Source organism: Nelumbo lutea, chromosome 4 (genome assembly GCF_056320005.1).
Source record: "Nelumbo lutea isolate HS-2025 chromosome 4, American lotus-T2T, whole genome shotgun sequence".
NCBI classification, from domain to species: Eukaryota; Viridiplantae; Streptophyta; class Magnoliopsida; order Proteales; family Nelumbonaceae; genus Nelumbo; species Nelumbo lutea.
This window is the reverse complement of record NC_142687.1, coordinates 26,497,531-26,521,714: the sequence shown is the minus strand read 5'-3', so window position 1 is coordinate 26,521,714 and position 24,184 is coordinate 26,497,531. Positions and strand designations below refer to the sequence as shown.

At 36.4% G+C, this 24,184-nt stretch overlaps 1 protein-coding gene across 1 annotated transcript in view; it reads right to left on the bottom strand.

Moving 5' to 3' along the window:
- Window positions 1-8,242: 8,242 nt before the first annotated feature.
- The window catches only part of LOC148854743 (Di-glucose binding protein with Leucine-rich repeat domain-containing protein), a 64,408-nt gene continuing 48,466 nt past the window's right edge, over window positions 8,243-24,184 (bottom strand). The window contains exons 7-9 of the mRNA XM_088986653.1: window positions 19,664-19,741; window positions 16,063-16,271; window positions 8,243-8,723 (exon numbers count right to left, since the gene is read on the bottom strand). Coding sequence (XP_088842779.1) covers window positions 8,620-8,723; window positions 16,063-16,271; window positions 19,664-19,741 — 391 coding nt within the window. The 3' untranslated portion in view covers window positions 8,243-8,619. The remainder of the gene's footprint in view (window positions 8,724-16,062; window positions 16,272-19,663; window positions 19,742-24,184) is intronic.

The following is a 24,184-nucleotide window of genomic DNA, read 5'->3' as shown; positions in this document are numbered from 1 at the left end:
AACCAACGACACATAAATAAAACGCTGTTTGGTATATTTTCTTCACTTTTATCTTCTAAACTAATAAATAATTAATGCAGCCTTAATTAGCAAATTTTTTAATTATATATCTGGCTTTAATTCAGAGGACGTTGTCGATCCCGATAAAGTTTGGAATCACTAATTTTATTTTAATAATATTTTTTATTATCTTTAACAACACAAAATTAATTAATTAATCCAAATATATACTTCCACTTCCAAGTCCCTAGGGTTCTTCTGTTGATGACCTTGCTTGGGATGGCAAAACCACGTCACTCCCACCATAACATAAGCCACTAACCTAATGTCATTTTGCTTCCAAAAGATAACATATTGAATTATTAGGGTTTGGGGTTTTGAAGCTGTGGGCTTCAAAGTTCAAACTGATGCATTAATAAAAAAGAGAAACCAAGGAGAGGTGAGCAGTTGAGTACTAACTAAATAGTGCCCAAATGTGAAATGACTTGAATAGTCAATAAGCACGAGGTTTTCCAATATCATATCCACAACTTGTTTATTGGAAGACCCCACCATACAGACCAAAGCTTGATATAAGCCACAGACTTTAATGGTGTTAGGGCAATTTGATCCCCCTAATCTCTATCACACAATGTAGAAGATCCCACAGCCAAACCCATAGAATTTAGAATTAGCTGCCAAAAATGTTAGTTTTTTTTTTTTTTTGTTTTTTCAATTTTTGAGTTTTTTATTTTTTAACTTTCGGTTGTGAAGATCGTGCCAGGTGATCCTGACCTTTTGACGATGGATTGGGTCAACCAGACGATCTTTGCCGTTGAATGTGTAGATTTTTTGGTTTCTCCTAATCTCCATCACACAAAGGAGATATCAAACAGTCAAAATCCATAGGCTCAGTTTGGAAACAGTATAAATACAGATTTAAAATTAACTGCAAAAAATTTTAGACTCATTTTGAAAGGAGTATAAATATAAATATGTAGAGTGCAAAACCTTATATTTTATATTATTTTATATATATTTTCACCATAGATATTTGTATTTATACTCTTTTCAAATTAAGCCTTAGTTTTTTTTCATATATATATATATATATATATATTTTTTTTTAAATTTGGGTTGTGGCAATCATGACCGGACATGGACATGTCGGGCAATCCAGACCGTTCGATGAGGATGAGGCAAACCGAACAATCCTAACCGTTGAATGTGTAGACCTTTTGGCTTCCCCCTAACCCTAAACTTAATTTTGACCTAATCGTACCTCAATTCTGTGATTAATCTTGGTGATTTTGGTTGTTTGGTAGCTGGGAAGTCACTTCTGAATCGACCATGAACTTTCTGCTATTGTGCTTTTGTTTATTCCTCCAATTTGGGAATTGAATCTACCCACATCAGATGCCCCCCGGCGCTGATTTGCCGTTTCCTGAAATGCTCAAGTCCAAGGAAATATCCATCTGTGGGTAATTCAAAGAAAGGTCTCTCTGCGTGGGAGGGCAATTTGGTAAATAGGAGGAGGGAGAATGAGAGTGGCCGTTAAAGCGACAAAAGAAAAAAAAGCCCAGTCTGTTTTTTCTTGGATAATCAGAACACAAGCCCACTTGGATTTGGCATTTCTTTTCTCATTCAGCCCTCCTCGCTTTGAGACTTTGAACCTTCTGCTACGTCAGCGACACGCTTAACTCTGTTGCCGACGACGTCGACATCTCTTTTCCAGCGGTTGGACCTGGATAATTGAGCGCTGTGTATTGATCCGACCGCTGTGATAAAGCCCGTGGGCCCCCATGGCCAGGTAATGTTCCCGTCCCTTTTGTTTCTTTCCTCCCAACTTGTTGCTTGCTTTATTTTTTCCACTAAATATTATAAAAATAAAAAATTAAGGGAAAAAAATCGTTGCTTCCAATCAATTCATTCACACACACACACACGACCCAGTAAAACGATAAATAAATCAAAATAAATATTAGAAAAACCCGAAAAGCTTAAACGGTTTGATCTGGATTTTTGACCGTTGCTCCATCTTCAACAGACGTAAACAACGACCCAGCTTTTCGGGTCAGCCCACGTAATGGTATCCAATTGAGGAAACTCCACTTAACTTAAACTGAGTCTTTACTCCTCGACGAGTTAAATTAATCAATGTTGGTTTCTTACTTGAGACTTGTGAGACTTTTCTCCAACAGTTGGCTTAAAATTTTGTGTTTGAATAGTAGTAAGTAATGAAGCCCCAAAACCCTAATTTGCAGCAAACAAGGCTGGCTTCAGTCAAACAACTTGATTAATTGAGTAATTAGGGACTAAACCACGATTAAGCCAGAAGTATCGTTTGGAGTTCATAAATCTTTTTATTAATTAGTTCTGAGTAATTTATTACCGACAAGAGGAGGCTAGGATGGAGTCCATGTAGCCATAGTTGGGTTTGTTGACTCAAGTGTATCACAATTGCAACCCTCTGCTACTATTGGTCAGAAAATGGGGGCCCACTCATGCCTATTTGCAACATGATTCACCGTTCAGTGGAAGAGAGGTTGTGTCAAGAGGACCACACAGGATTTTGCTTGTGATTCTTGAATTTATTGGTTGAGTGCATCAGAGGGATAAGCAACAGTTGCTTCTCTCTCCTATTATCCACTTAATGACATTGAATCGGGTCGGGTAATGCTCATTGGGGAACTGGGGGGATGGGCTAATTGATTCTTTGCAAGAGAAATTATAGATTGTTGGAAATGGGTAAATGGGGCTGGGTCTGGCTAATCGGGGAATGACTCTGAATGACCTAAATGGGTCGGATTCCTATGTCGGAATGAAGAGGTTTTGCTCACCATTTAAGAAAGGAAACCAAGTGGCAAATTTTATTTGTCATTGTTTGTTTTCTATTTGTTATTTGCTGATAATTGGTGGGGAATACCTACCCCCATAGCCCCATCATGTGTAGCCCAGCTTTCTTTGTTTTGCCGCCAACAAAAGTTAGAATGATCCAAACCCGGGAGTTTTTCTGCAAGTTGACATACAAAGTAAAATTGGGTCCTATGGCCCATTTTCCACCATATTTTCTAAGTCGGAAGTTTCTTAGGGTAGACCCAATTATCAATTGGTAAATTTTCTAGGGCCATCGTTTGATGCAATAGTAAAATCTCAGGTTGACGGTTGACAAGCATGGGAACGCGGGTTCAAATATGAATAGCTTATTCTGTGCAAAAATGCCAAATGTTAGGTCCATTCAACAAACCCTATTTTTTCCTTTTTTTTTTTCTCAGCACACACTGTTTGATTGGATAACTTGTTCAGTGTTCACACCCTCCCACCAATTTGACTCGTTCTTTCATTAATGCAGGAACTACTACATACATATATTTACATAATGCTCTAAGCATTGTCATGATCCACGTGGCTAATTATGTGATTAATCTCCACCTTACTTTTTCTAGGTCTCTCCGCCGATGTGGGTCTCACTTGAATTATTATTAAATGTGATGATTGATGATGATAGTGATGATACGTTTCTCATTGCCGACATGGCGCGCACAAAAGTTACTACTTACAACTTATTGCAAGTCATCACTCGTCCACTTGGTGTATTTTTTTATATATTTTTTGTTGTTGTGGTGGACCACTTACTCACAATGACATCACTTTGTTTTCTTTTGTTGCAGATAAGTGATTGGTTTTTTAACTCAAATTTAATTCTTTGGATTTTTTCTCCCATCTTTACTACTTTACTGCTTACAAGTCTGATTGCAACGAGAACCCATGAATGAATAATCAAAATAAGAAAAAAAAAAAAAAAAGATTTCGAGGTCAATCAACTGATCAAGTCAAGACAGACCAACTAATTTCCACAATTTAATTCATTCCTACATGTTTTACGTTATATTTGTACTAGCAACCAAGTCCATGCAAATGCAAATGCATAGGATAATTAAAAATTTCCCGAGTTCATGTTTTGGGTTAAACTGACCCAATCCATCTAATATAAAAGATAAATAATCACGTGTGCGAAAAATGAGAAAAGTAAAAATTCCGAATGAATTTTGTGATGAAAAGACTCCACAAGTCCCATCTTTCCTGTTACTAATACAGATATAAATAGATATGGTTGTCCTAGTGTTGGCCACTATGGAATCGAGTTAGCTAGGAGCCAATATTTTGATTGGTTCCATTGGAGGAATCCACCAAAACCAACATGATTTCAACATGAAGCATGAATCAAGGATAAGAGATAAAGCTTGGTAGGAGGCGGATTTGGAGGCACACAAATGGCATTTTTAATTAAGACATCAAGGTAAGATGTGGATCATATAGTAAAATGGAGTGTGCACCAAGGTAACATAGAATAACCAAGGTAATAGAGATTTTGTTTCTCTGGTTCCATTGTGTGATTCTGTTGGTGACACCCCCTTCAACTGATGCACTTGCATTATAAAATCCAAAAATTATGCAACTTGGAGTCATCTGTCACCTACAAATCCTATAACTTCAATGGTCTGAATTGTTTGACATGTTTTAATTTTAGGCCAGGTGATTTTTAGGGTTTGATGCCGACGGTTCGATGAGTCGGGTTGGATAGTTTAATATAATATATTTTGATTGCAGGGGACATATTAATTGTTTTTTTCTCCTTTGACAAGTCCGATTATATAAAAAAAAAGGTGAATAAAATATATCGAGAATAAAAACAAGCAACGGAATGAGTGTTACCACAAAAGCCATTACATATTAGGGCAACCAGGAAGGTACAACTGAGTAGCTGATCAAAATAGGGAAAGCACCACGAAAGATGAATTTCACCGGCACATGGTAGGTTGTTGATTAGATAACACACAAGTGATGAAAAGGAACTATCCAGGTGGTAGCTCAGTTGGCAGCTAATTAACAAGGATTCCACTTGTTGGTCAAGCCACTCTTTGGCCGTGTAGAAAGTTTCACTCTCGTAACCCCACAAGCCACTCTTTAGCTAGAATGAGATATACTTAGTAATTAGCAACGAGTTTATGCAACTCTTTGAAAATTTTGCTTTCTCTTTTCATCTGAATTAGTCTCAGCTTAAGGATCTAGATTCTATATATGAATGTACAAAAGGGATGAACTATTTTAATAATCTATAAACTATTGAATGTTCAAATTAAAGAGCAATGCACCATTACCTATGAATGAAAATTTTGAAAAATCAATTGACTGGCATTAAGGGAAAACATCAAACAGTTTCTGAGCCATCTGACTGGCTGAGTTTCTAAAATTGACACGGGAATTGAATACTAGGATCTGTGGCCAATAAGGAGAGCTCCCTGTCTGATGGATGAGTCCAAACCAAACTGACCAAGTCATGGCCACATGCTAAGGAAAGAAATTTAGGGAGTGGGCTCCCACTTGGAAAATATTTTCCCATTCCATAATGGAAATTGACAAAAAGCGGAAAGGACAAAGGAAAAAAAAAAAAAAAGGGAAAACAAAAGATGAAGAAAAGTAATTATTTGATGTTGGTTACGTCAGGTACCCAATTGACAAAGCTGTGGGACCTAAAAGAAAATAAATTGCTTCAGTTTTGCGTACATGTAGGTCGGGTCAGGAACTGCCAGAAAAATGAAACTGAGCCTGACCCATATGTCAATTCATGGACTAGGAACCAAGTCACATAAACTAGTACAATATGATCAATCGGGTCTAACAAAGTACCAGCAACTCTTAACACTAATAGTTCAACATATCATCTCATGCTAATTGGGATGATTTATGGTAGCTAAGTAAGTGCTAAACACACATGAACAAAAATTAGGCCTGAATAGGTGAATAGTTATCTCAATTGTTTTTTTCTTTTCACCTGCGCCAGGGCGGTGATACACCGGAAAGGTCGGCATTCACAGCCCAATTGATGTTTTTGACATAGAAAAGAGGTCCCCCCATCCAATGCAAAGTCAGGGTCTATATTCTATAGATGTTTCAGCCAATTGCTATGTGAATAGGTGAGGCCACCATGATGAAGGATGGGGGCAACACCTTGTAAAAAAAGAAAAATAAAAAAATCTGCCTCTCCCAAAAGTTCATGTGTGAAGTTATTATGCTAATAATAGTAAAAAAAGAATAGAAGAATGTATTATTATAATCACAACAAAGCTTTTTCAGTTTCCTTAATTAGGATTGTATAATCATAAAGGAGTTAAATATAATAGAATTGGGTTAGCTTCAGTCAAAAGGAAAGCCAGAGAAGCAGACTTGGGATTGAGAAGATTCAAACAAAAACCGTGCATGGACTGCTTCTAAAAGTCTCTACCATTTGATTAAAAAAATAGTCAACTTGGAATTAATTTAATGGAGCAATTCCAACAATTTGTGGGTATTTTACTCAGAGTTCTTGTGGCCATGGCTTAAACACGTTACTGCAATTACTTCTGCATCACATGTTAATGACTGTAGACGGCGATACCTTCTATTGGGTTTATTAAATCTTCATTTAATTTTCAATAGGGAGAGAGTGGTATTCTTCTCTTGTCAAGGTTGACCCATCTCTTTCCGTCCATGCACTTGCATGGAATGAGACCAATCATCTGATGGGCTGCCTGTTGAGGACTCCCTTTCAGACGTTTAATCAACCCAGATGAGCTTATAACCCTCCGATTCATGGCAATTTCATTGGTTCATTGTTCATAATCATGAATGATTATGTGGGTTCTCTTTCTCCTTTCCAAGTGGGCAAGCTCTGTCCTGTTAGGCTAAGCGCCCACAGCAATCAAACCATTGACATTTCAATCAATGCAGGTAAATGGGTTCAGGTTGAGCCTTAATTTCAAGTGCCCTACTTGAACACACCATTGCCATTTGCCACCCGTATTCCGTGTTGCTGCTGAGATTCTTTTGGTTTTTTGAAAATTTCAAGCTTGACAAGGCCACGGTGGTCGGGCCTTTGTAGCTAAGAAAAACTTGGCTCGCCATAGTCCATACTACTTAATTATGAATTATTATTCTGATGGTGGGATGTGCTTGTTAGGTTGGTGTGAGGTGCGCTCTGTATGGAGCAGATCCGGTCTCCTAACAGTGCACATTAACTCAGAATCATCCCACACAACAATACATTCCTCTGTAGCCCAACTGTCCTATTATTTTAAGGTTGCCATGTACAGGATGGATTTTGCTAAGTTTTGCTTTTTACCCAAGCACCCGGAATCCCAGTCCCCTGTGGCCTCTGGGGCCGGGGCTGGGTCAATTGCTGATGCCAGAGTTAACTTGACCTAAACCTGGATTTCACCAAGCGACCCAGCTGGACGGACTGGATTTAGCTCCTAAGTTCAGCGTTTAAACTTGAAGGGAAGGGTAGTCCGAATTCGGAAAGCATTTGTTATGTGGGGGGGAGTCTAGGGGTTCAATGGGGACCCGATTACCTAGATACCCTAAAGTACCTAGCCTGCATTATTAGGGTCTGGTCCAGAAACATTTGTTGGACCCCACCATTATCGGGTTCAAAGATCAAGATTCGAAGTTAGGGTTCCACCAGCAAGCATCCGATGAAGACATGAGCATATAAACGTTGAGATTTTACTTACAAAAGAGAAATAAGTGAATGCAGTTTTTCCTGTTTGCATCGGAGTTTAAACTGAGGTGTACAATTAAGATCAGGCCAAATCGGGGGTCTGGGACTCTGGCGGTCCCAGAACTTGCTAGTTGCTACCAATCTTACATTTTGATTGTGGTTAAAAGTCATCCGACCATGCTGATGCCTTCCATGTCTAATGCCCTGGTTCGGACTTGGGGTCATTCAACTGTGGGACCCTATTCTTGAAAAATGAGCCAGGTGGCAAGTTCTGATGCCTCAGACCCTAACTATAATGGGTCTCTATAAGAAAGCTTATCAGTTTTCATATGCCTTACAGATCATCTTACACTACATATCTGCAACATCAGGTGCGGAACCCACCTGTAATGACACAACGTCGCAGATGTGGTGTAACTGTGTAAGATGATTTGAAACTTGTAAAGCATACACCAACAACAGAAAAACAATTTGAATGCTTATTTTTATTCGGTTCATTGTTGTTGGGTGGGTCCTGGAACCCGCTCTCATATCTGGACATGATAAGACCCAGAACCTGATGCATATGAAACGTCTGAGTATCAGTTGACAAGTGACACCCTGCTCTGTGATCAATTTGGTGATTACCAACTACTGGAAATTGGCAGTTCTAGAAATGGATGGTTAGCACTTAGCATGGATCTTCTATATACATATTTGCACAAAGGCTGGTGACTGGAGCAGTTACAAGTGTATATTGTGCAGCATCTTTTGTATTCCTTGAATTTAAATCAACATTCTATGATGATCCAATTGCCAAAATTTTAGTATGGTACATGGGAGCATCTGATGCACAGCTCGGGCAATTGCCCAGTAGCATGGCATACATTGCATTTACAGTGGTCCCCAGCTATAGTACAGAACTTGTGAAAAGCAAAAGCATGAACCCTATTAAAGTGTAAGAATCTTGCCTTTCTGAAACCAAACTTCCTTCAACAGTGGGCACATATTTTGTTTAAGAGTGCATATCATGGCATTCAAATTGCCCTTTATGTGAAATCTTGGTGGGGCGTGCAGGTAACTGCTTTTAAGATGATGTCATCCTCCTTCCAATAGGCCTGTTAGCGGGAATTTGAAGATGGAAATCCATTGGCGTTCTGCGTCTCCATTTCAAGAAGCATCAAAGATTTCTGTCGTTGATACCTATTTCTCTTTGCTGATAGTGCTGGAAAAAGAATCAAATAAAGTTCAGTTTAGAACCAGGATAAAACATATAAAGTACCCCATGAACAAGATCAACAAAGCTGTGTAACCACAGTATAAGAAATTGAATATTCGAAAAATGAAAATCCACGCAACAATAAGCATGCTGTAAGATTTTCTTTTAAAGATGATATAGATGTGAACAGGAAAGCATTGCAAGTTGTGATTTGCAAGTTATAATGCACATACAAATAAAATCCATATCGAAAAATTATGGATAGTGAGGATATGGCACATATGATACAAAGAAGGACAAATAATTCAAATTCCTTTTTACTCAGATTGGTAAGGAAAGCTTAATAAAAAAATACAATTAGGTGGCAAAAGTTTCCAAATTGTGCAGTTTGTCTACTAACAACTTGTTTGGCCAAATGTGCCTGCTCATTAGATACATGGAAAACCTAACTGAAACCTATACCTGTACCTTTCAATTATATTCAGTAGTTTCCAAAGCACCACTTGATTGGATATCCCACTAAACGAACACTTTTTCACATAAAGAAGGCTTTAAGAAAATGTCACAAGCATCTCCAACCCTTTGAGGAGGATATAGGCCTTGTGTGCCGAATTCCATTTAAGCTTATAGGTCCCAACTTCCAAGTGTCATACAAATTATTTACATTAACATTTTTTTAGTCATGAAAGCATCTTAGCAGTAAATCGTCTGTGTGAATAATTTGTTTACGTTTGGGATCTAAAAATTCTAAGGACCTCAGTTTGAACTCATGAATTGCAGGAAATCACTACCAAACCCAATAAAATGAGCTCTTTAAATCAATAGAAATGTCAACAACTACCCATTAAGACCCCCGTTTCAATACAAATTGGTTAAGCTTTGTGCCTCACTCGAGATTTGAGAAAGATGAAGACTGAGGAAGAACAAAGTAGAGCATAGACATGGCTCTTCTTCTACAACTATTTTCACCCAAGCACATACTAATTGAAGAAGTGTCTATATCAAAGGAACAATAATAAATGTGGACAGAAAAAATAAGAAATGTCTAAAAATTCATATAAAAAACTCTAGCTAGAAGGGAAACAGATTTGGATGAGCTGTTTCAGGGGCTCTTGCAGGCTAGACCATTGGCTTGTAATTATTTGGGGAGGGGGTTATAATTTGTATTGGGGTGGAATATTAGGTTCTAGCCCTTCCCCCCACCCCACCCCAATTTGGGAAATCTTTATTATACTATCTCATCTGTTACCAGAAAGATAAAAGAACTAATTTTAGAGATCACCCAGTGCATCTGAAAGTTGTGCTGTCAACAACTTGGCCTGCTAGTTTTGGCAATAGGTTCTTTTGCATGTTCATCAATTGATAGAGAACAAAATTAGACAAGAAAGATTATGGGAAATTAGGATTGAGAATGTAATTCATCTACCTTCTTCCCCTAGGTATTTTTGTGTTTTTAGACAGTAGGTATTTCATTGATTAAGTGATATAGGAGTTACTGAGTTTTCTTATGATACTTGAAATTCTATAATTATATTTTTTTTTCTAGTTCTAATGGGAATTTACTTGAGATTTTACCCAACTACCCATTAGTGATTCAGTTTTCTCTCTCTTCTTTCTCTCTATTGTCTCTTTAATATTCCAAGCATTCATCAATAAGTAAATCATAAGTTTATAAAAAGGTGCTCATTCAACATTCTCAAAGGCCAGAAACTGATCTAGCTAAGCTTTTTCTCTATTTTCCATTCCAACCATTTTTTTGCTCCCATGTTTGCACATCCACATAGATCTTCCCAACCTTTCATTCCTTTAAACATCAGCTCAAAGTTTCACACAGAACCTTAGATTTCATAATTTTCACATTTGTAAAATTTTCATCTCTTCATGCAAACCATACTCTGAACCTCACCAAACTTGATCGCCCTTTCCAACCCTACCTACTAACCATTGAAAAATAGACCTATTTTTCTTATTTTGAAGTTTTCAACCATCTTAGGACAAATATGCAGGTCTTGCAATTAAGCTCTTAGACCTTTCTCATCCTCATTAATATTTGACTTTTCTTTATACAGTATAATTTTCATCCTTTTGTGCCAAACATACTTTGATTAATTCTTTTCCCACTTTTCTATTGGTAACAAGTGCTTTTATTAATATTTCAGATGCAAAAAGCGAAGAGATACAAGAAGACAAGACTCTTAAAACCAAGACACATGAAATTGGGTGTATTAAGTTTTGCCCTCTCTTATACAGCCTTTCTTACTCCTAACTAAACTAACATGGTATCATGTTCACTGTGTGTCAAATGTAGGTAAACTCCTTGCCTCAAAGGACGACTTTTATTTCTAAAGACATTATGAAGATGTTTTTTCTTTGATAAATACGTGGTAGTTTTATTAAGAGAAAAAAGGTGTGCAGTCACCCTAAAAGGAGGCACAAGATGTTACCACCCCTTAGGAATGAGGATATAAACACTCTTAACAGAAATGCACTTATAAAGTAGCCCAGAACAATTCACCCCTAGAAACCCCTTGTTTAGCCAAAGAGTCAGCCATAGAATTTGCCGATCTGCTAACCCACCGGAAGCTTACTGACATGTTTCGTGTAAGCCACTTAACTTTCTCGAGAAGATCTCTGTAGCCTCAGAAAATCATATCTGGATCTGACAGCCAATCCCTACCACCTTGGAGTCCCCCTCAACTATCAAGTGCTCCACTCCAAGTTCGTTTGCAGCCTGTATTCCTTGTACTGCAGCCAGTATCTCAGCCCTTATAGAATCATCAACTCCCACTGATCCAGAGAATAGGGACAAAATGTAACTATCCTTATCTCTCAAAACCCCTCCTATGCCTGAGGGCCCTGGATTACCTTGACTGCTCCTGTCAAAATTCAGCTTTACTGGAGGTCTCCATTATGGCAATGTTATGTGACAACAAAGCTGGCATATGCAGTGCTAGCGGTCCCATTTTTCAGGAGAAGACAAAACACATTGAAGTTGATCTTTATTATCATGGGCATGGTATTCAAGAAGAAACTAGACATTGTAATGAACTTCGAGATGTCTTTAGCAAGCCTTAAATGACATATTCCAATTATATGTAACAAATTATGCATTGCATGATACTTATGATCTACTAGGGGATGGAGGAGCATAAATATCATTATGTAATGTGTTAATGGGGTTTCTGTCTTTTCAACATATAGGACAATGTATCCTGTTTGACACTCATACATTCTCTCTCATCCTATCTCTCAGTTGGTTTTCAATCTAATGGTATAAAACAACAGTGCTACATCCCAATGATCTCATTATGGCATGACCTCTGTTCGGCCTGACCTTGTAACTTCTTGTAGGAATAGAGCACATGGAAGTTTAATCAGGCCAACAGGTTTGATATTGGTTTTGTATTTTTACCCTGCAAAATCTGGCCATTTCAGGTTTCAGTTCAGACAAATTGACCTGTGTTTTTGTTGTGCTTTGTGATGGAATATATATAACCGGGTTAAGAACAACCTAGCTCAAACAAAACCTGACCCATTGCCTTCCCTGCTATTCATAAGCTTCTTGACCATGACACTTGGATGCCTGTACATGGGTGCCATAACATGTCAAACACTTCTGTAGAGTAAATTTGTCTCCAAAACCATGCTTCTCCTCATCCTTTGCATGTCTGTGTAACATCTTTTTGGTCATCATATAAACCCCGTCCCAAATACATAAGGTCTGCTACATGAATCCTGTACTGCCATATTGTTTTGTTCAGTGACATATCAATTGTTAAATTAAGGGCCCTTCAACCCATGTCCTTTTTATCTTAATTTCTGATTCTATCCTTTCTACTTTTCTTACCCATCCATCTCAACATTCACATTTTTGCCACACACGAAATGTTGCTTTTTTGACTACCAACACTCTGTTCCATGCAATATTGTGGCCTTATAACTGTTTTATAAAATTTTCCTTTGGGACTAGCCACCTAGGTTGTATTCTGTTATTGCATAAGACTCTAGATGCACCCCTCCCCATTTTGTCCACCTTCAATCTCTCCCTTATTAGTTGTTATGGATTATTGAACCAAGGTAATGAAAAAGGTTACATCAAGATATCTCTTGGTCTCCAATCCTAAGTGTACCCTGATTTCCACCCCTGTGGTCATTAAGTTTACATTGAATATATTCCAACTTATTTTAAATCCTTTTATATCTAAGTATTTTTCTAAAAATCTAAATTTGCATTTATCCTTCTTTAGTTTCATCAATTGATACTATGTCATCAACAAGCAACATGCACCAATGGGACCTATTGAATGTGTTTAGCCAATTCATCCATGGCTAGTGCAAATAAATAAAGGCTAACTAGCTAAGTGTTTATTCTTGATTAAGTACCATGTTCAAAATTGTTGCACCCTCATACATGTTCACAATTAGGTCCATATACCTATTTGGGATTTCTTTCTTTTTCCAAAACCCACCATATTATCATCTCTAGGAACTTTACCATATGCTTTCTCTAGGACAATGAATACTATATGTCGATCTCTCTTTCTCTCTAAACTTTTCTATCAATTATCTAAATAAAAAGGACAACTTCCATGGTTGATTTCCTTGACATAAAACCAAATTGGTTTCTAAAATACCAGTTTTTTTTTTTTTTTTTTTTTTTTTAATTCATGTTTCTAAAATATCAGTTTCATCACCTTTTGTTTTTAAATATAGGCGCCATAGTGTTTCTCTCTTCATTTGACATCCTTTTTGTTTTCATTATATTATTAAATAATTTAATTTAGTTAACCATAATATGCCTACCTCTCTAGTATCTTTCCAAGCTTCTGTTGGGATACAATTAAGTTGTAACTAGGGGCATTGAAATTTCTGAGCTTGGACCTAGGTTTTGTACTCTTGTGTCTAGGCCTAGGCCCATATCAGGCCTGGACATATGCATGTGTTATTTTATGTTATATTCCTATTATACAATATTGTAATATGACTAAGGGTGTCAACGGTATCCAAAAATCCGATTTCGAATTCAAGATTAGACATAATCGAAACGAATTTGGATAATTTGAATATCTAATCGGTCGAATTCAGATTTCCTATTCATACTGAATAGTTAATCGGATTCGAATTCGGATATGACCTGATTCGATTTGATTAATGTCCGAATTTGAATGATTATTTAATTCTTATATAATATATATATATAATGTTTAAATGTTTTATATAATTTATATATTTATATACTTTATATAATAAATATTTATTTTATATATTTAGTAATTACCTAAAATAATTAATTGGTTGAATTCAAATCGAATCGAATACGGATATTGCCTAATTCAATTCGAATTTGATCCGTTTACACCCCTAAATATGACACCTACAATACATATAATATATAATAATATATTTTATATTATATAATGTATAGCATAAATATAAAAATATATTATATCGTATAATATAAAATATTATATATTTAATATTTTACACTTAAAGTCATAGGACCTTAACCTGGCTTTGGGTCTGGCCTAGGCTTGACCCAACCCATGATCACACCTAGTTGTAATGCCTTTCCTTTGTTCATCTTATTTAAAGTCTCATTCACTTCATTCACTTCAATTTTCTGAACCTACTTATTAACTCTAGTGATTTTATAGTTACTAATCCCCCATCCATTAGCACCCTCCATATGTTCTTCATTTAATAATTTCTCAAAATAACTTTTCCATCTTTTATCAAGACTTTAATCTTCCTCTTTGATGAATTTTAAATCTTTGTTTTTCTTTTTCTCATCTATGTAAGTTTGTATATTCCATTTTAAATCTTTCTTTTTTAGTTTGTCTTACGCCTCAAATTTAATTTAAAAATTCCATCTTGCTTTGATTATATTTTGAACCTCTTCATTCCACCATAAGTTCTCTTAGCACTTTGCCATTTTCCTTTAGATTCTCTTAAAACCTCTTGTGCTACTTTGTTTATATAGTTAGTAGCCATACCAAGCCACATATTAGTCTTTTCATCTAAATTCTACTCTCCTATTTTGAGATTTGCTTACCTAATTTTCAGGCACTTATTTTTTATATATTTTTCTATCTTTTAATGTATGCATCTATCACCACTAATCTATGTTGTGTGGTTAATCTTCCTTTAGAATAACTTTGTAGTCCTTACATATCATTTGTTCTATTTGCCTATAAAGGAAGAAAAACTATTTAACTTGAATTTGATCCACTTTTAATTTAAATGTTTATCTTTCTTGTTAATGTATATGTTTACTATTGTCATATCATAAATGGTTGCAAATTATAAGATTATATCTCCTATCTCACTCCTCTCCCCAAAACCAAATCCTCCATGCACCCTATCATATCCTGCACTTCCTTTTCCCGAGGGGCCTGGATTCCCCACACAGCTCCCATCAGCTATAATAATATTTTTCCTCTTCAATATGTCTATTAGTTCCATTATCTTTCCTATTAAGATTCCTACATTCCAAGTGGCTAGTTGAATTTGTGTTTCTCAGACCAACTTCTTTACCCACTCTCATCTAAAAGGATGTGGGAAGCTTCACCAATTTCTCACTACAACCTGGCACTGTTGTAGTGCATCACTTTTGGGGAACACCGTAGCATACCCTTGCCCATTTCTCACCACACTTGAGTTAAGGTGTAGGATGCCACTTTTAAGTAATGCCCTAGAATGAGCAAGAATTGCAATTCAGAGTCTATGTTCATAAGAATTTGGTAAAGGATTGAATAGTGGATGCCAACCTAATACAACCCTCCTCCTTTATCCAAAGCTTGAGGCTTGCAATGCCAACCTAGCTCTCTAGAAAATCTTGTTGTAAGGGTTAATAGGAAAGAGCCAAGGACACCTTTGGGGGTGGGAGACTTTCTGGTTCCTGTGAGTATGTGTCTTTGGACTAACTGACTGATCTTGGTTTAGCTTTGTTTTCTATTCTTCTATCTTATTTTGCTTACTAATAAAATTTCTTCATTAGTTACTGAAGAGTGAAGAATTCGAACTGAGCAGGCTAAGCAGATTAAAAGCAAAGAGTGAAGAATAAGACCATAATAAACTTTTATGGAAAATATAGGCCAAGATATCTAAATTTTGTATATTTTTTGCGATTATTGCCATCCCTTCATTTTGGAATAATTTCACTTGTTATATGCATAAAAACACATCCAATGTATAGATTATATAATCATACAGTCATGCCTGATGATATGGCAGATTAGTATGTAATACACTTTCGAAAACAGACAAAAGCAAATAAATAATATAATTGTATTTGAAATAATAAAGACAAAGTTGATAGCCTTATAATATTTGAAACAATACTTACAAATTAAATCTTGAGGAAGAGCAAAGTCATAATCATTACTTCCCCTCCTGATGCAGCATACATAAATTACCAGGATTAATATGCCGAGAACAGCTAGACAGGATAGACCAATTGCAATTTTACCAGCAGTGGACAAGCCTCCCTTTCCCCAAAATAGAGGGCATGATGGTAGAGAAGGTACACCACACAATCCTTTGTTGTGGGAGAGACTGGAAAAAAATACAACCGTGCAGAATCAAGAATTGTACTGATGGAAATGAGATTTTTGTGTGCCCAACAACAGAAAGAATCTAGTTTCATGACAACTTGATTCAGATAAAATATTGTTGGATGTATCTCACTGTGCCCACATGTCAATACATGCATGCATTCATATAGAGTGCAAGTGTAGACACAATCACACAAGAAAATAGACAAATACATACACCTTTATACATAAATAAATATTTAGAAAACATACATAATTAGAAGCAATGTTCTGTAATGGGCTTAAGGCAGATATTAAAGGAAGCATTGACATGGGTTTTCTTTTGCCACATGGAGGGATATATGGCTGATCCAGAATGTCCATTTCATGAAGGACCCTCTGGACCACCAACATGTATAATGTCATTGTCCACTAGTTCCCAAACCATCTGCATATTGAACTTTTACCTAGAAAGCAATGGAAAATTAATTTTCTTGAATTGTTAAATAAAAACAAGGGAAAAAAGGTCATTTCTGTTATGGCAGAGAAAAATTGACCTGAAAGTTGGCACATGTGTTGAGGGCATTGTTGGTCACATATGAAATGCTTTTGTCTGGCACATCATTTTCAACACGTAAATGCATGTGCGCATGTGTATGAAAACATAGAAGTGGTGCTAAGTATCATAATGCTCATTTTACCAGAAAAGAGGAAGATGAATAGATACATAATATATGCATGAAAGCTGTTATGTAAGTTTAGAATGTATATGTGCAATATAATCTACTGCAACAGTTTCAACTTTCAAAGGTAGATTGTTTTTTAACCTTGCAAATTGCCGGCCTTTGTTTTTCAGGCAGACAACATATCAAAGAGTCTTGATTTATAATTTGATAAGATATGGTAAACTACCTTATTACACTTCACCACTAGAGCCTACACAGTTGGCCACCTTTTTTTATTTGATCAGCAAAGAGTTGGCCACTTACTTTGTGTAAAACAGTTTATTGAAAATAGTTGGAAGTAATATTGTTCCAACTGTTTGTAAACTAGGAGAGAATGTAATTATCAAAAGGTCAAAAGAAATCTATAAGAGAAATAGAGGGATAAAACTTGACAAGAGAAACATTGAAAGGAAAAGAGATTATTTTCTTTAACCAACAGGGTGTCAATATAATATTCATTCTCTTTTGGATTGTTATGAGCCAAGAAATATGTAATACCCATTCTGCCAATGGTCACTGACACGAGGATTTGAAAAAGGCAGATAATGAGTGGACTAGTTTAATCTTCTATATAAGTACCCTTAGGGTTAGAACAATAAAGGTAAAACAAAAAGGTGGACTGAAAAGTTTCTGTTTATGCCCTTTCCCAATACAGTGAAAAGCCGCTATTTCCAACCCAAGGTCATCTAGTAGAGAATCAGCTGACCATGGAACCTGAATGAAAAAGCCGTTCATTCTAGTTGCCAATGATCTAGCCTCATTGATAAGGATGTCAATGGACTTCAAAAGCCCAAAATCCAATCTGACAACCAATCCAATTATTTTGGATTCAAATGATCTGTTTACATAATCAGATTGGATGTGGATTTAACCCCCAATACAGGGAAAAGCCGCTACTTCCAACCCAAGGAGATCATCTAGTAGAGAATCAGCTGACCATGGAACCTGAATGGAAAATCCGTTCATCCTAGTTGCCAATGATCTAGCCTCATTGATAAGGATGTCAATGGACTTCAAAAGCCCAAAACCCAATTCGACAACCAATCCAATTATTTTGGATTCAAATGATCTGTTTACATAATCAGATTGGATGTGGATTTAACCCCCACCAGATCTGATTAAAATCCAAGCTCAATCAAATTTTGTCTGTGTTATATATATATATATATATATATATAGGTAGGTAGGTAGGTAGATAGATAGATAGATAGATAGAGAATTTATAATAATAAATTCAATATTCATATTTATATAAACTTATTATATACAAGTTAAAATGTAGGGGCCATTACTTGATATAATGGTAAAATCTCATGCTGGTAAGCGTGAGAATGCAGGTTTGAGTCTGAGAGTGACCACTTTGTGCAAAAAAATGCCAAAGGTTAGGAGCATATCCAGTCTACCCCTCCCAAGATAGATGGGACCAACATTGGGTAATGGCCTTTATATAAGTTTAAATGTAACTGAACTTAATGGGCTTGGGTTAAATCTGAATCTAATCCGAGTCTAACAAGATCCAATCCTCAAGATCCCTACTTGCTAATATAGTTTCAGTGGATCCATGATTATTTGATGGTGACCTCATCCATCCAGTGACTACTAAAGAATTGTCCTCCACCTCTGCTCTCTCAAGTCCCAAGGAGAAACCAACTCCCAACCTTGTAGTAAGGATAATATCTTGATTTGAATTGCTATTACTTCCATTGAGTCCCTCAAAACACCTCCAACTCAAAAAAGATTTGGTTATTAAGAGAATATCCATTAAAGTCGAATCAATGGTTGTCAAGGTGTGATTCAAGGAGGCTTGCTTACACATATGTGGTATTTGTATTGTTGAAAGTAGTAATATAAATGGAATTATTGCCTGTGTTTTTCTTTCTTATGTTTCCTATTTAGTTTATAGGTTGATTGTTGGTGGGTCATGGGCCTATTTTAGTTTTTCATAGGTCTTTTGTTACAGCTAGCTTACTAGGGGCACTTAATTTTGCACATATTTCAAGCAACTTTTTAAGAGAGCTGGGGCCTCACTATTTTCCCCACAACCTGATTTTCTCTTCACTCCTCTTCTTTCTCTTATTCTTCTTTCTTTACTATTCTCTTATTTTAACACCCGGTTTGATTTACTTTTTTTATTAGTAGTTTCTGAATTATTTGACAAGATGTATATTGTATTTCTGAATTCTAATTATGGTTGACTAGTGTATGGGCATGTGCTATGCACATTTTCAAGTAAAGGGTAAATATATAAGTTAGCATCATATTAAATCAAATTTATCTTTAATGGCTTGCACCAAAACTAAGGCAAGTATCTGCTTTATATAGTTGGTTGATATAAGGGATAGAACTAGCAAGAAATGCATTCATGGGATGTTGTGAACTTAGGAGTCACCCTAATATGTAACTAAATAACAGGAAATACACTAAGATGGTTCAAGCATGTGCATAGAAGACCACCAACTGCACTCATAATAAGTAACTTGGGTTAAGGTCCTAAAAAGGTAGATAAAATGGACATCAGTTAAGGCAGCAAGGAAAGATTTAAAGCACTCATTATGTTTGAAAAAAGAAGTTCAAGTAAAAACTTGTTAAAGGAAGACGAAAAAAGTGGAAAACAATAGTACACTACTGGCTTTGCTATGGAACCACATGAATGAAGTTCAGGAAAGTGATGCCAAAGTATAACACATACTCAATGGCTCCACCATGTACACCAATCGAGTAAAGTTCCTCTGGTACTTGTCCTTCCAATTGATTATCATTTAATAACCTGAAACACAAATGAGGATGTATCACTAAAAAATGAGTAAATGATATCCTTGAGCAAATAAAGTATTATAAGACCATCTAAATTAATATAAGATGCAAATTAAAACCCTCTAGAACCTTCAAGTAGAACACTACAGAATGTGAAGCTGTGGTTTTCTCTAGTAATTATCCTATGTCAAATTGTGGCTGTTATCTATCTATCAACTTCTTGACATGGAATGTGTTAAATAAAAAAATAAAAGTGTACAATAAAGGGAGCTTGAAACAAAACATTCTTATGCAATCTCTCCACTTGTTACGGTAGAACAGATTGGTGAAACAGGATTCATGTAGCCGACCCCATATAGTTGGAATAAGGCATGGATGATGATGATAATAAATTGAAAAATAAAACATGAAATACCAAGAGCGGCATCCAACCCAGCCAATAAAAATAAAAACATTACAAAATCACAAAAGACAGAAATACGGCAAACATATTCGAAAATGAAACTGATGTAGGATGATGAGAGCATAGTTTTAAATTTCAACAAAATTTTGCAAAATTTTGGTTTCAGATATGGAAACTAAAAAGGAAGTATGGAAAACTTTTGGATTTGACCACTTATTTCAACCAAAATTTCAGATACAATATTAAAAGTTTAAAACTAATAAAAATCAAGAACATGAACATAAAATCTTAGAGAAAAATATTAAATATTAATAAAAACTAAGTATTGAAAAAAAGTCATTCAGAATTCTAAATAACTGAAATTTCCATAATTTAATCCCTTGGATTGGGGTGGGGTGCACCAGGCCTGGCAGATACATTGTAATTGTAAGATATAATCCAACCATGGTATGGCCAGGTAAGTGCTGCTGTATTAGCTATCTCCTTTCCAAACACCACTTTTTTGGGTAATAAATAAAAAGCAAAATTTTACTAATCAAACAAAAGATTACATCCAAAGTCAGTGATGAGGGATCACCCCAAAACAAAAAATAGAAAAAGTACAAGTCTTTCATCTCCCAAGATCTAGATCTAAAATAATCCAAAAATTACAACCAAAATCCTCATTTGTGACTCTCAAATTCTGGAAGAAGCAAGACAATTCCTAAACCTCTTTTTCCAAACACCATGGGAGAGTGGGATTCCATTTTATGATTTCATAATAAAATCCCTGACTTCAGTTGCTGACAAAAAAGACCATAATGTAGTTATTTTTTCTTTTTTTTTTTTTTTGAGAAAGGTGAAGTATTGGTATTGTATCGAAAAACAAGCTCTCCCTCAAAAAAATTTCTTGAGTGGATATGCCAAGAGAAGAAACCTCCAAAAAAAGCACCTAACTGTTATTTAAATAATTAAAATACCATCCATTGACGTCCACAACATTTCTTAGCTGAGCCATGGGCTACATATCCACCAATGACAAAGCTTTGCAGCCACCCACAAGGAAAGCACCCTCCATGGTGCACATTAGCCTCATACCATCCCATCTTGCAGAAAATGAGAAACCTGAAATCTCTCATTTTAAACCTTTTACCTCACCCACTATCCTCTTCTCCACTGCATGGTTCTACTCACAACCCCCATCGCCACTGGTCTGACAAACCCAACAGTCAGAGTCTTACCACGGAAGAAAGTCGACACACTAATGAAAAGTATAGTCTTTGCATTCTCCCTTTCTTCTCTTTCTCACTCATCATTATCTTTCTCTCAGCAGCCTATCTCCTCTGATCCATGCAACCCTAGAAACTTCTTGGACCGAAGAACCCTCCAACTGGATCAGGTCACCATCCTGATCAACGGCTATTCCCAATCACTACTCCATCTCCTCCAACCGATCGCCATCACGTACTCCTCCAGTCCCTCCGTCACTGCCGTATTCATTCTCTTGGGAAACCGCAACACCCCACATTGGATCTTAATCCAACTAAATGAAAACCTCACTTCCTCCTATCTCAGTGGCACACTGATCTCCATACTCCAATCCTCCAATAGCCTCAATGCACAATTCCTCCCTAGACCGTCTTGGATCACAATGAATGCTGTTGCGTTCTACGATGACATTAACAACCTCTTGGTGTGTACTCAAATGGATGGATGGATGGATTTTGACTCTCTATATGGAATACTCAACCGAGGATAGGTTGCAATTCCACACAATTTGCTTCATGAAAGACATCCAAGCATCAACCTGAATTTACCCAATAAAACCAACTTAGTCCTTGAAGTTGGTGAGGATGATTTTCACCAGACTTAGTAGCAAAATGCTCTGTGAGGAACCACCAGATGATAATCATTAAAAACCACTTAACCCCATCAATCCTATAGGTGGTAATTTCTTTAGTTTTTGTTCTAACAATAAAATCCTCCATTTAATTATAAAAAAAAATGACAATACAATTTCTAGTAAAATAATCCATCAAAAAATGACTAAAATAGTAACTTCATCTAAGGCTACAATAAAGCCAAATCCTTTTTCTAAGAATAAATAAAAGGGATTTCATTAAAATAAAAAGATAGTACAATCTGAACAGGTATCAAGGTGACACCCCAGAAAACTACTCTACACAGAATTGATCAATAAAACAACTTGAAGTTTCAGGACATCCCAAAAACTGTTCCCCACGGCTACTCAAATGACCTGAGCAAAAACTAGCCCCCCTGACACCCTTCAGCCTTAAGAACCAGCCATTCTTCACTGTTCACTCCCCAAATTCTTCCTTCATGCCCACATTGAAAATTTCCACATTTGTTTCCTGCAGCCAACACTATCTTTGGTCTGTGTTTTCTAATCAAGTTCCTTACCACTGTCCTTCTGTTCTCTCCCTTAGCCCCCGCAGATTCCAACATAACTATTTCGATCTTGCCCCCTAACATCTAACTGCTGCATTGATTTCATAAAGCCAAATCCTATAATAATTAGGATCTGAAAAATTAAATATAAAGGATTGATAAATTGGCTCTAATACTCAGAAATTAAGAAAATGTCATCTTGTAGGAAATTGCTAAGACTAAAATCCTTGAAGATAAAGGGATTTGAAGGGTCCTATACGAGGCTATAATCTGCTCCATAGGTCTAGGCCATACTCCAAAGGATCCAAACCCTAGATAGAATGTAGACCAACTACTCAAGGATTTTACAAATTTGGTACTCTCTCTCCAGGCTCTTCTTTCCTTTCTTCTCTATTTGCATCAGGACTACAAAGAGCAAACTTTATGCAGGAGTGTTTGGCCTATATAAACCCTTTTGTGTTTTCTATTTTTATTCTTTTGATCCATATCTAGTAAATTTTATTCATGTTCCATTTATATTTGCAAAATAGTCCACGTGCCACAATAGAAATTCATAGATCTCTCCCCAACATTTCTAAACATTGAACATACTAGAAATTATGATTCTTATTTTTGAAAGAACCCACCTACAACTGAAGGATGTTTCTGCTTTATGGAGTTTGGATGCCATTAAAAATTGTTATAGTCCTAGTTGGAGTCCTTTTTTTTTGATAAATGAGTAAAATTTTATTAAACCAGCAAATAAGAATTACATGCAACCCAATAAAAAGGCACGAGATGTGACATTTCCTTTAAAGCTAGTTACAGAATTATAAGTACAAAAGAAATTACACAGAAGCCCAAAATAAAGTATCCCGGAGAACCCCTTGTTTTGCAAGTGAATCAGCCATTGAGTTTGCTGATCTGCCTACCCACTGAACTCTGACTGTCATATTCCTTGTTAACCATTTAACCTTTTTGAGAAGATCTCTAAAACCCCAAATCACAATGTCAGGATCTTTCATCCAACCCACTATCACCTAGGAATCCCCTTCAATAATCAGATGCTCTATGCCTAGCTGATTTGCAAGCTGGATTCCTTGTACAGCAGCAAGTAATTCGGCCCTTAACGAGTCTCCCACACCCACAGGACCTGAGTACAAAGATATATGTTACTATCTTTGTTTTTCAGCACTCCTATGCCTGAAGGTCCTGGATTTCCTCGGCTACTCCCATCAAACTTCAGCTTGATAAACTCCTCCCCCGGTGGCATCCATTCAATCCCATGTCTGTCTTTCCTGGTAGAAGTATTAGCCACTGCTAACCAGCTTCTTCATAGGTCATCAAAAGAGTATGCATCAAAGAGCTTTAGAGTTTTCAGCCACTGAATTGCCCTTGTCAGAATATATTCTTTAACTTCCGAGAAGCTCCTTTCTTTTTCACAAAAGATTCTGGTGTTCCTTTCTTCCCAAACTTTCCACAACAAAGCTGCTCCTATGCACTTCCACATAATTCTCCCTCTCTTTGTGTGCCATTCAAAAATAAACAAACTAGTATTAGATGGCAAGTTCCACCTACAATCAAAAAACATAAGAATCCAATTCCATAAAGTTGTAGCAAAGGAGCAAGAGATCAGTAAGTGGTGACAGTCTTCATTCTGAGATTTACAAAGAACACACCAATTAG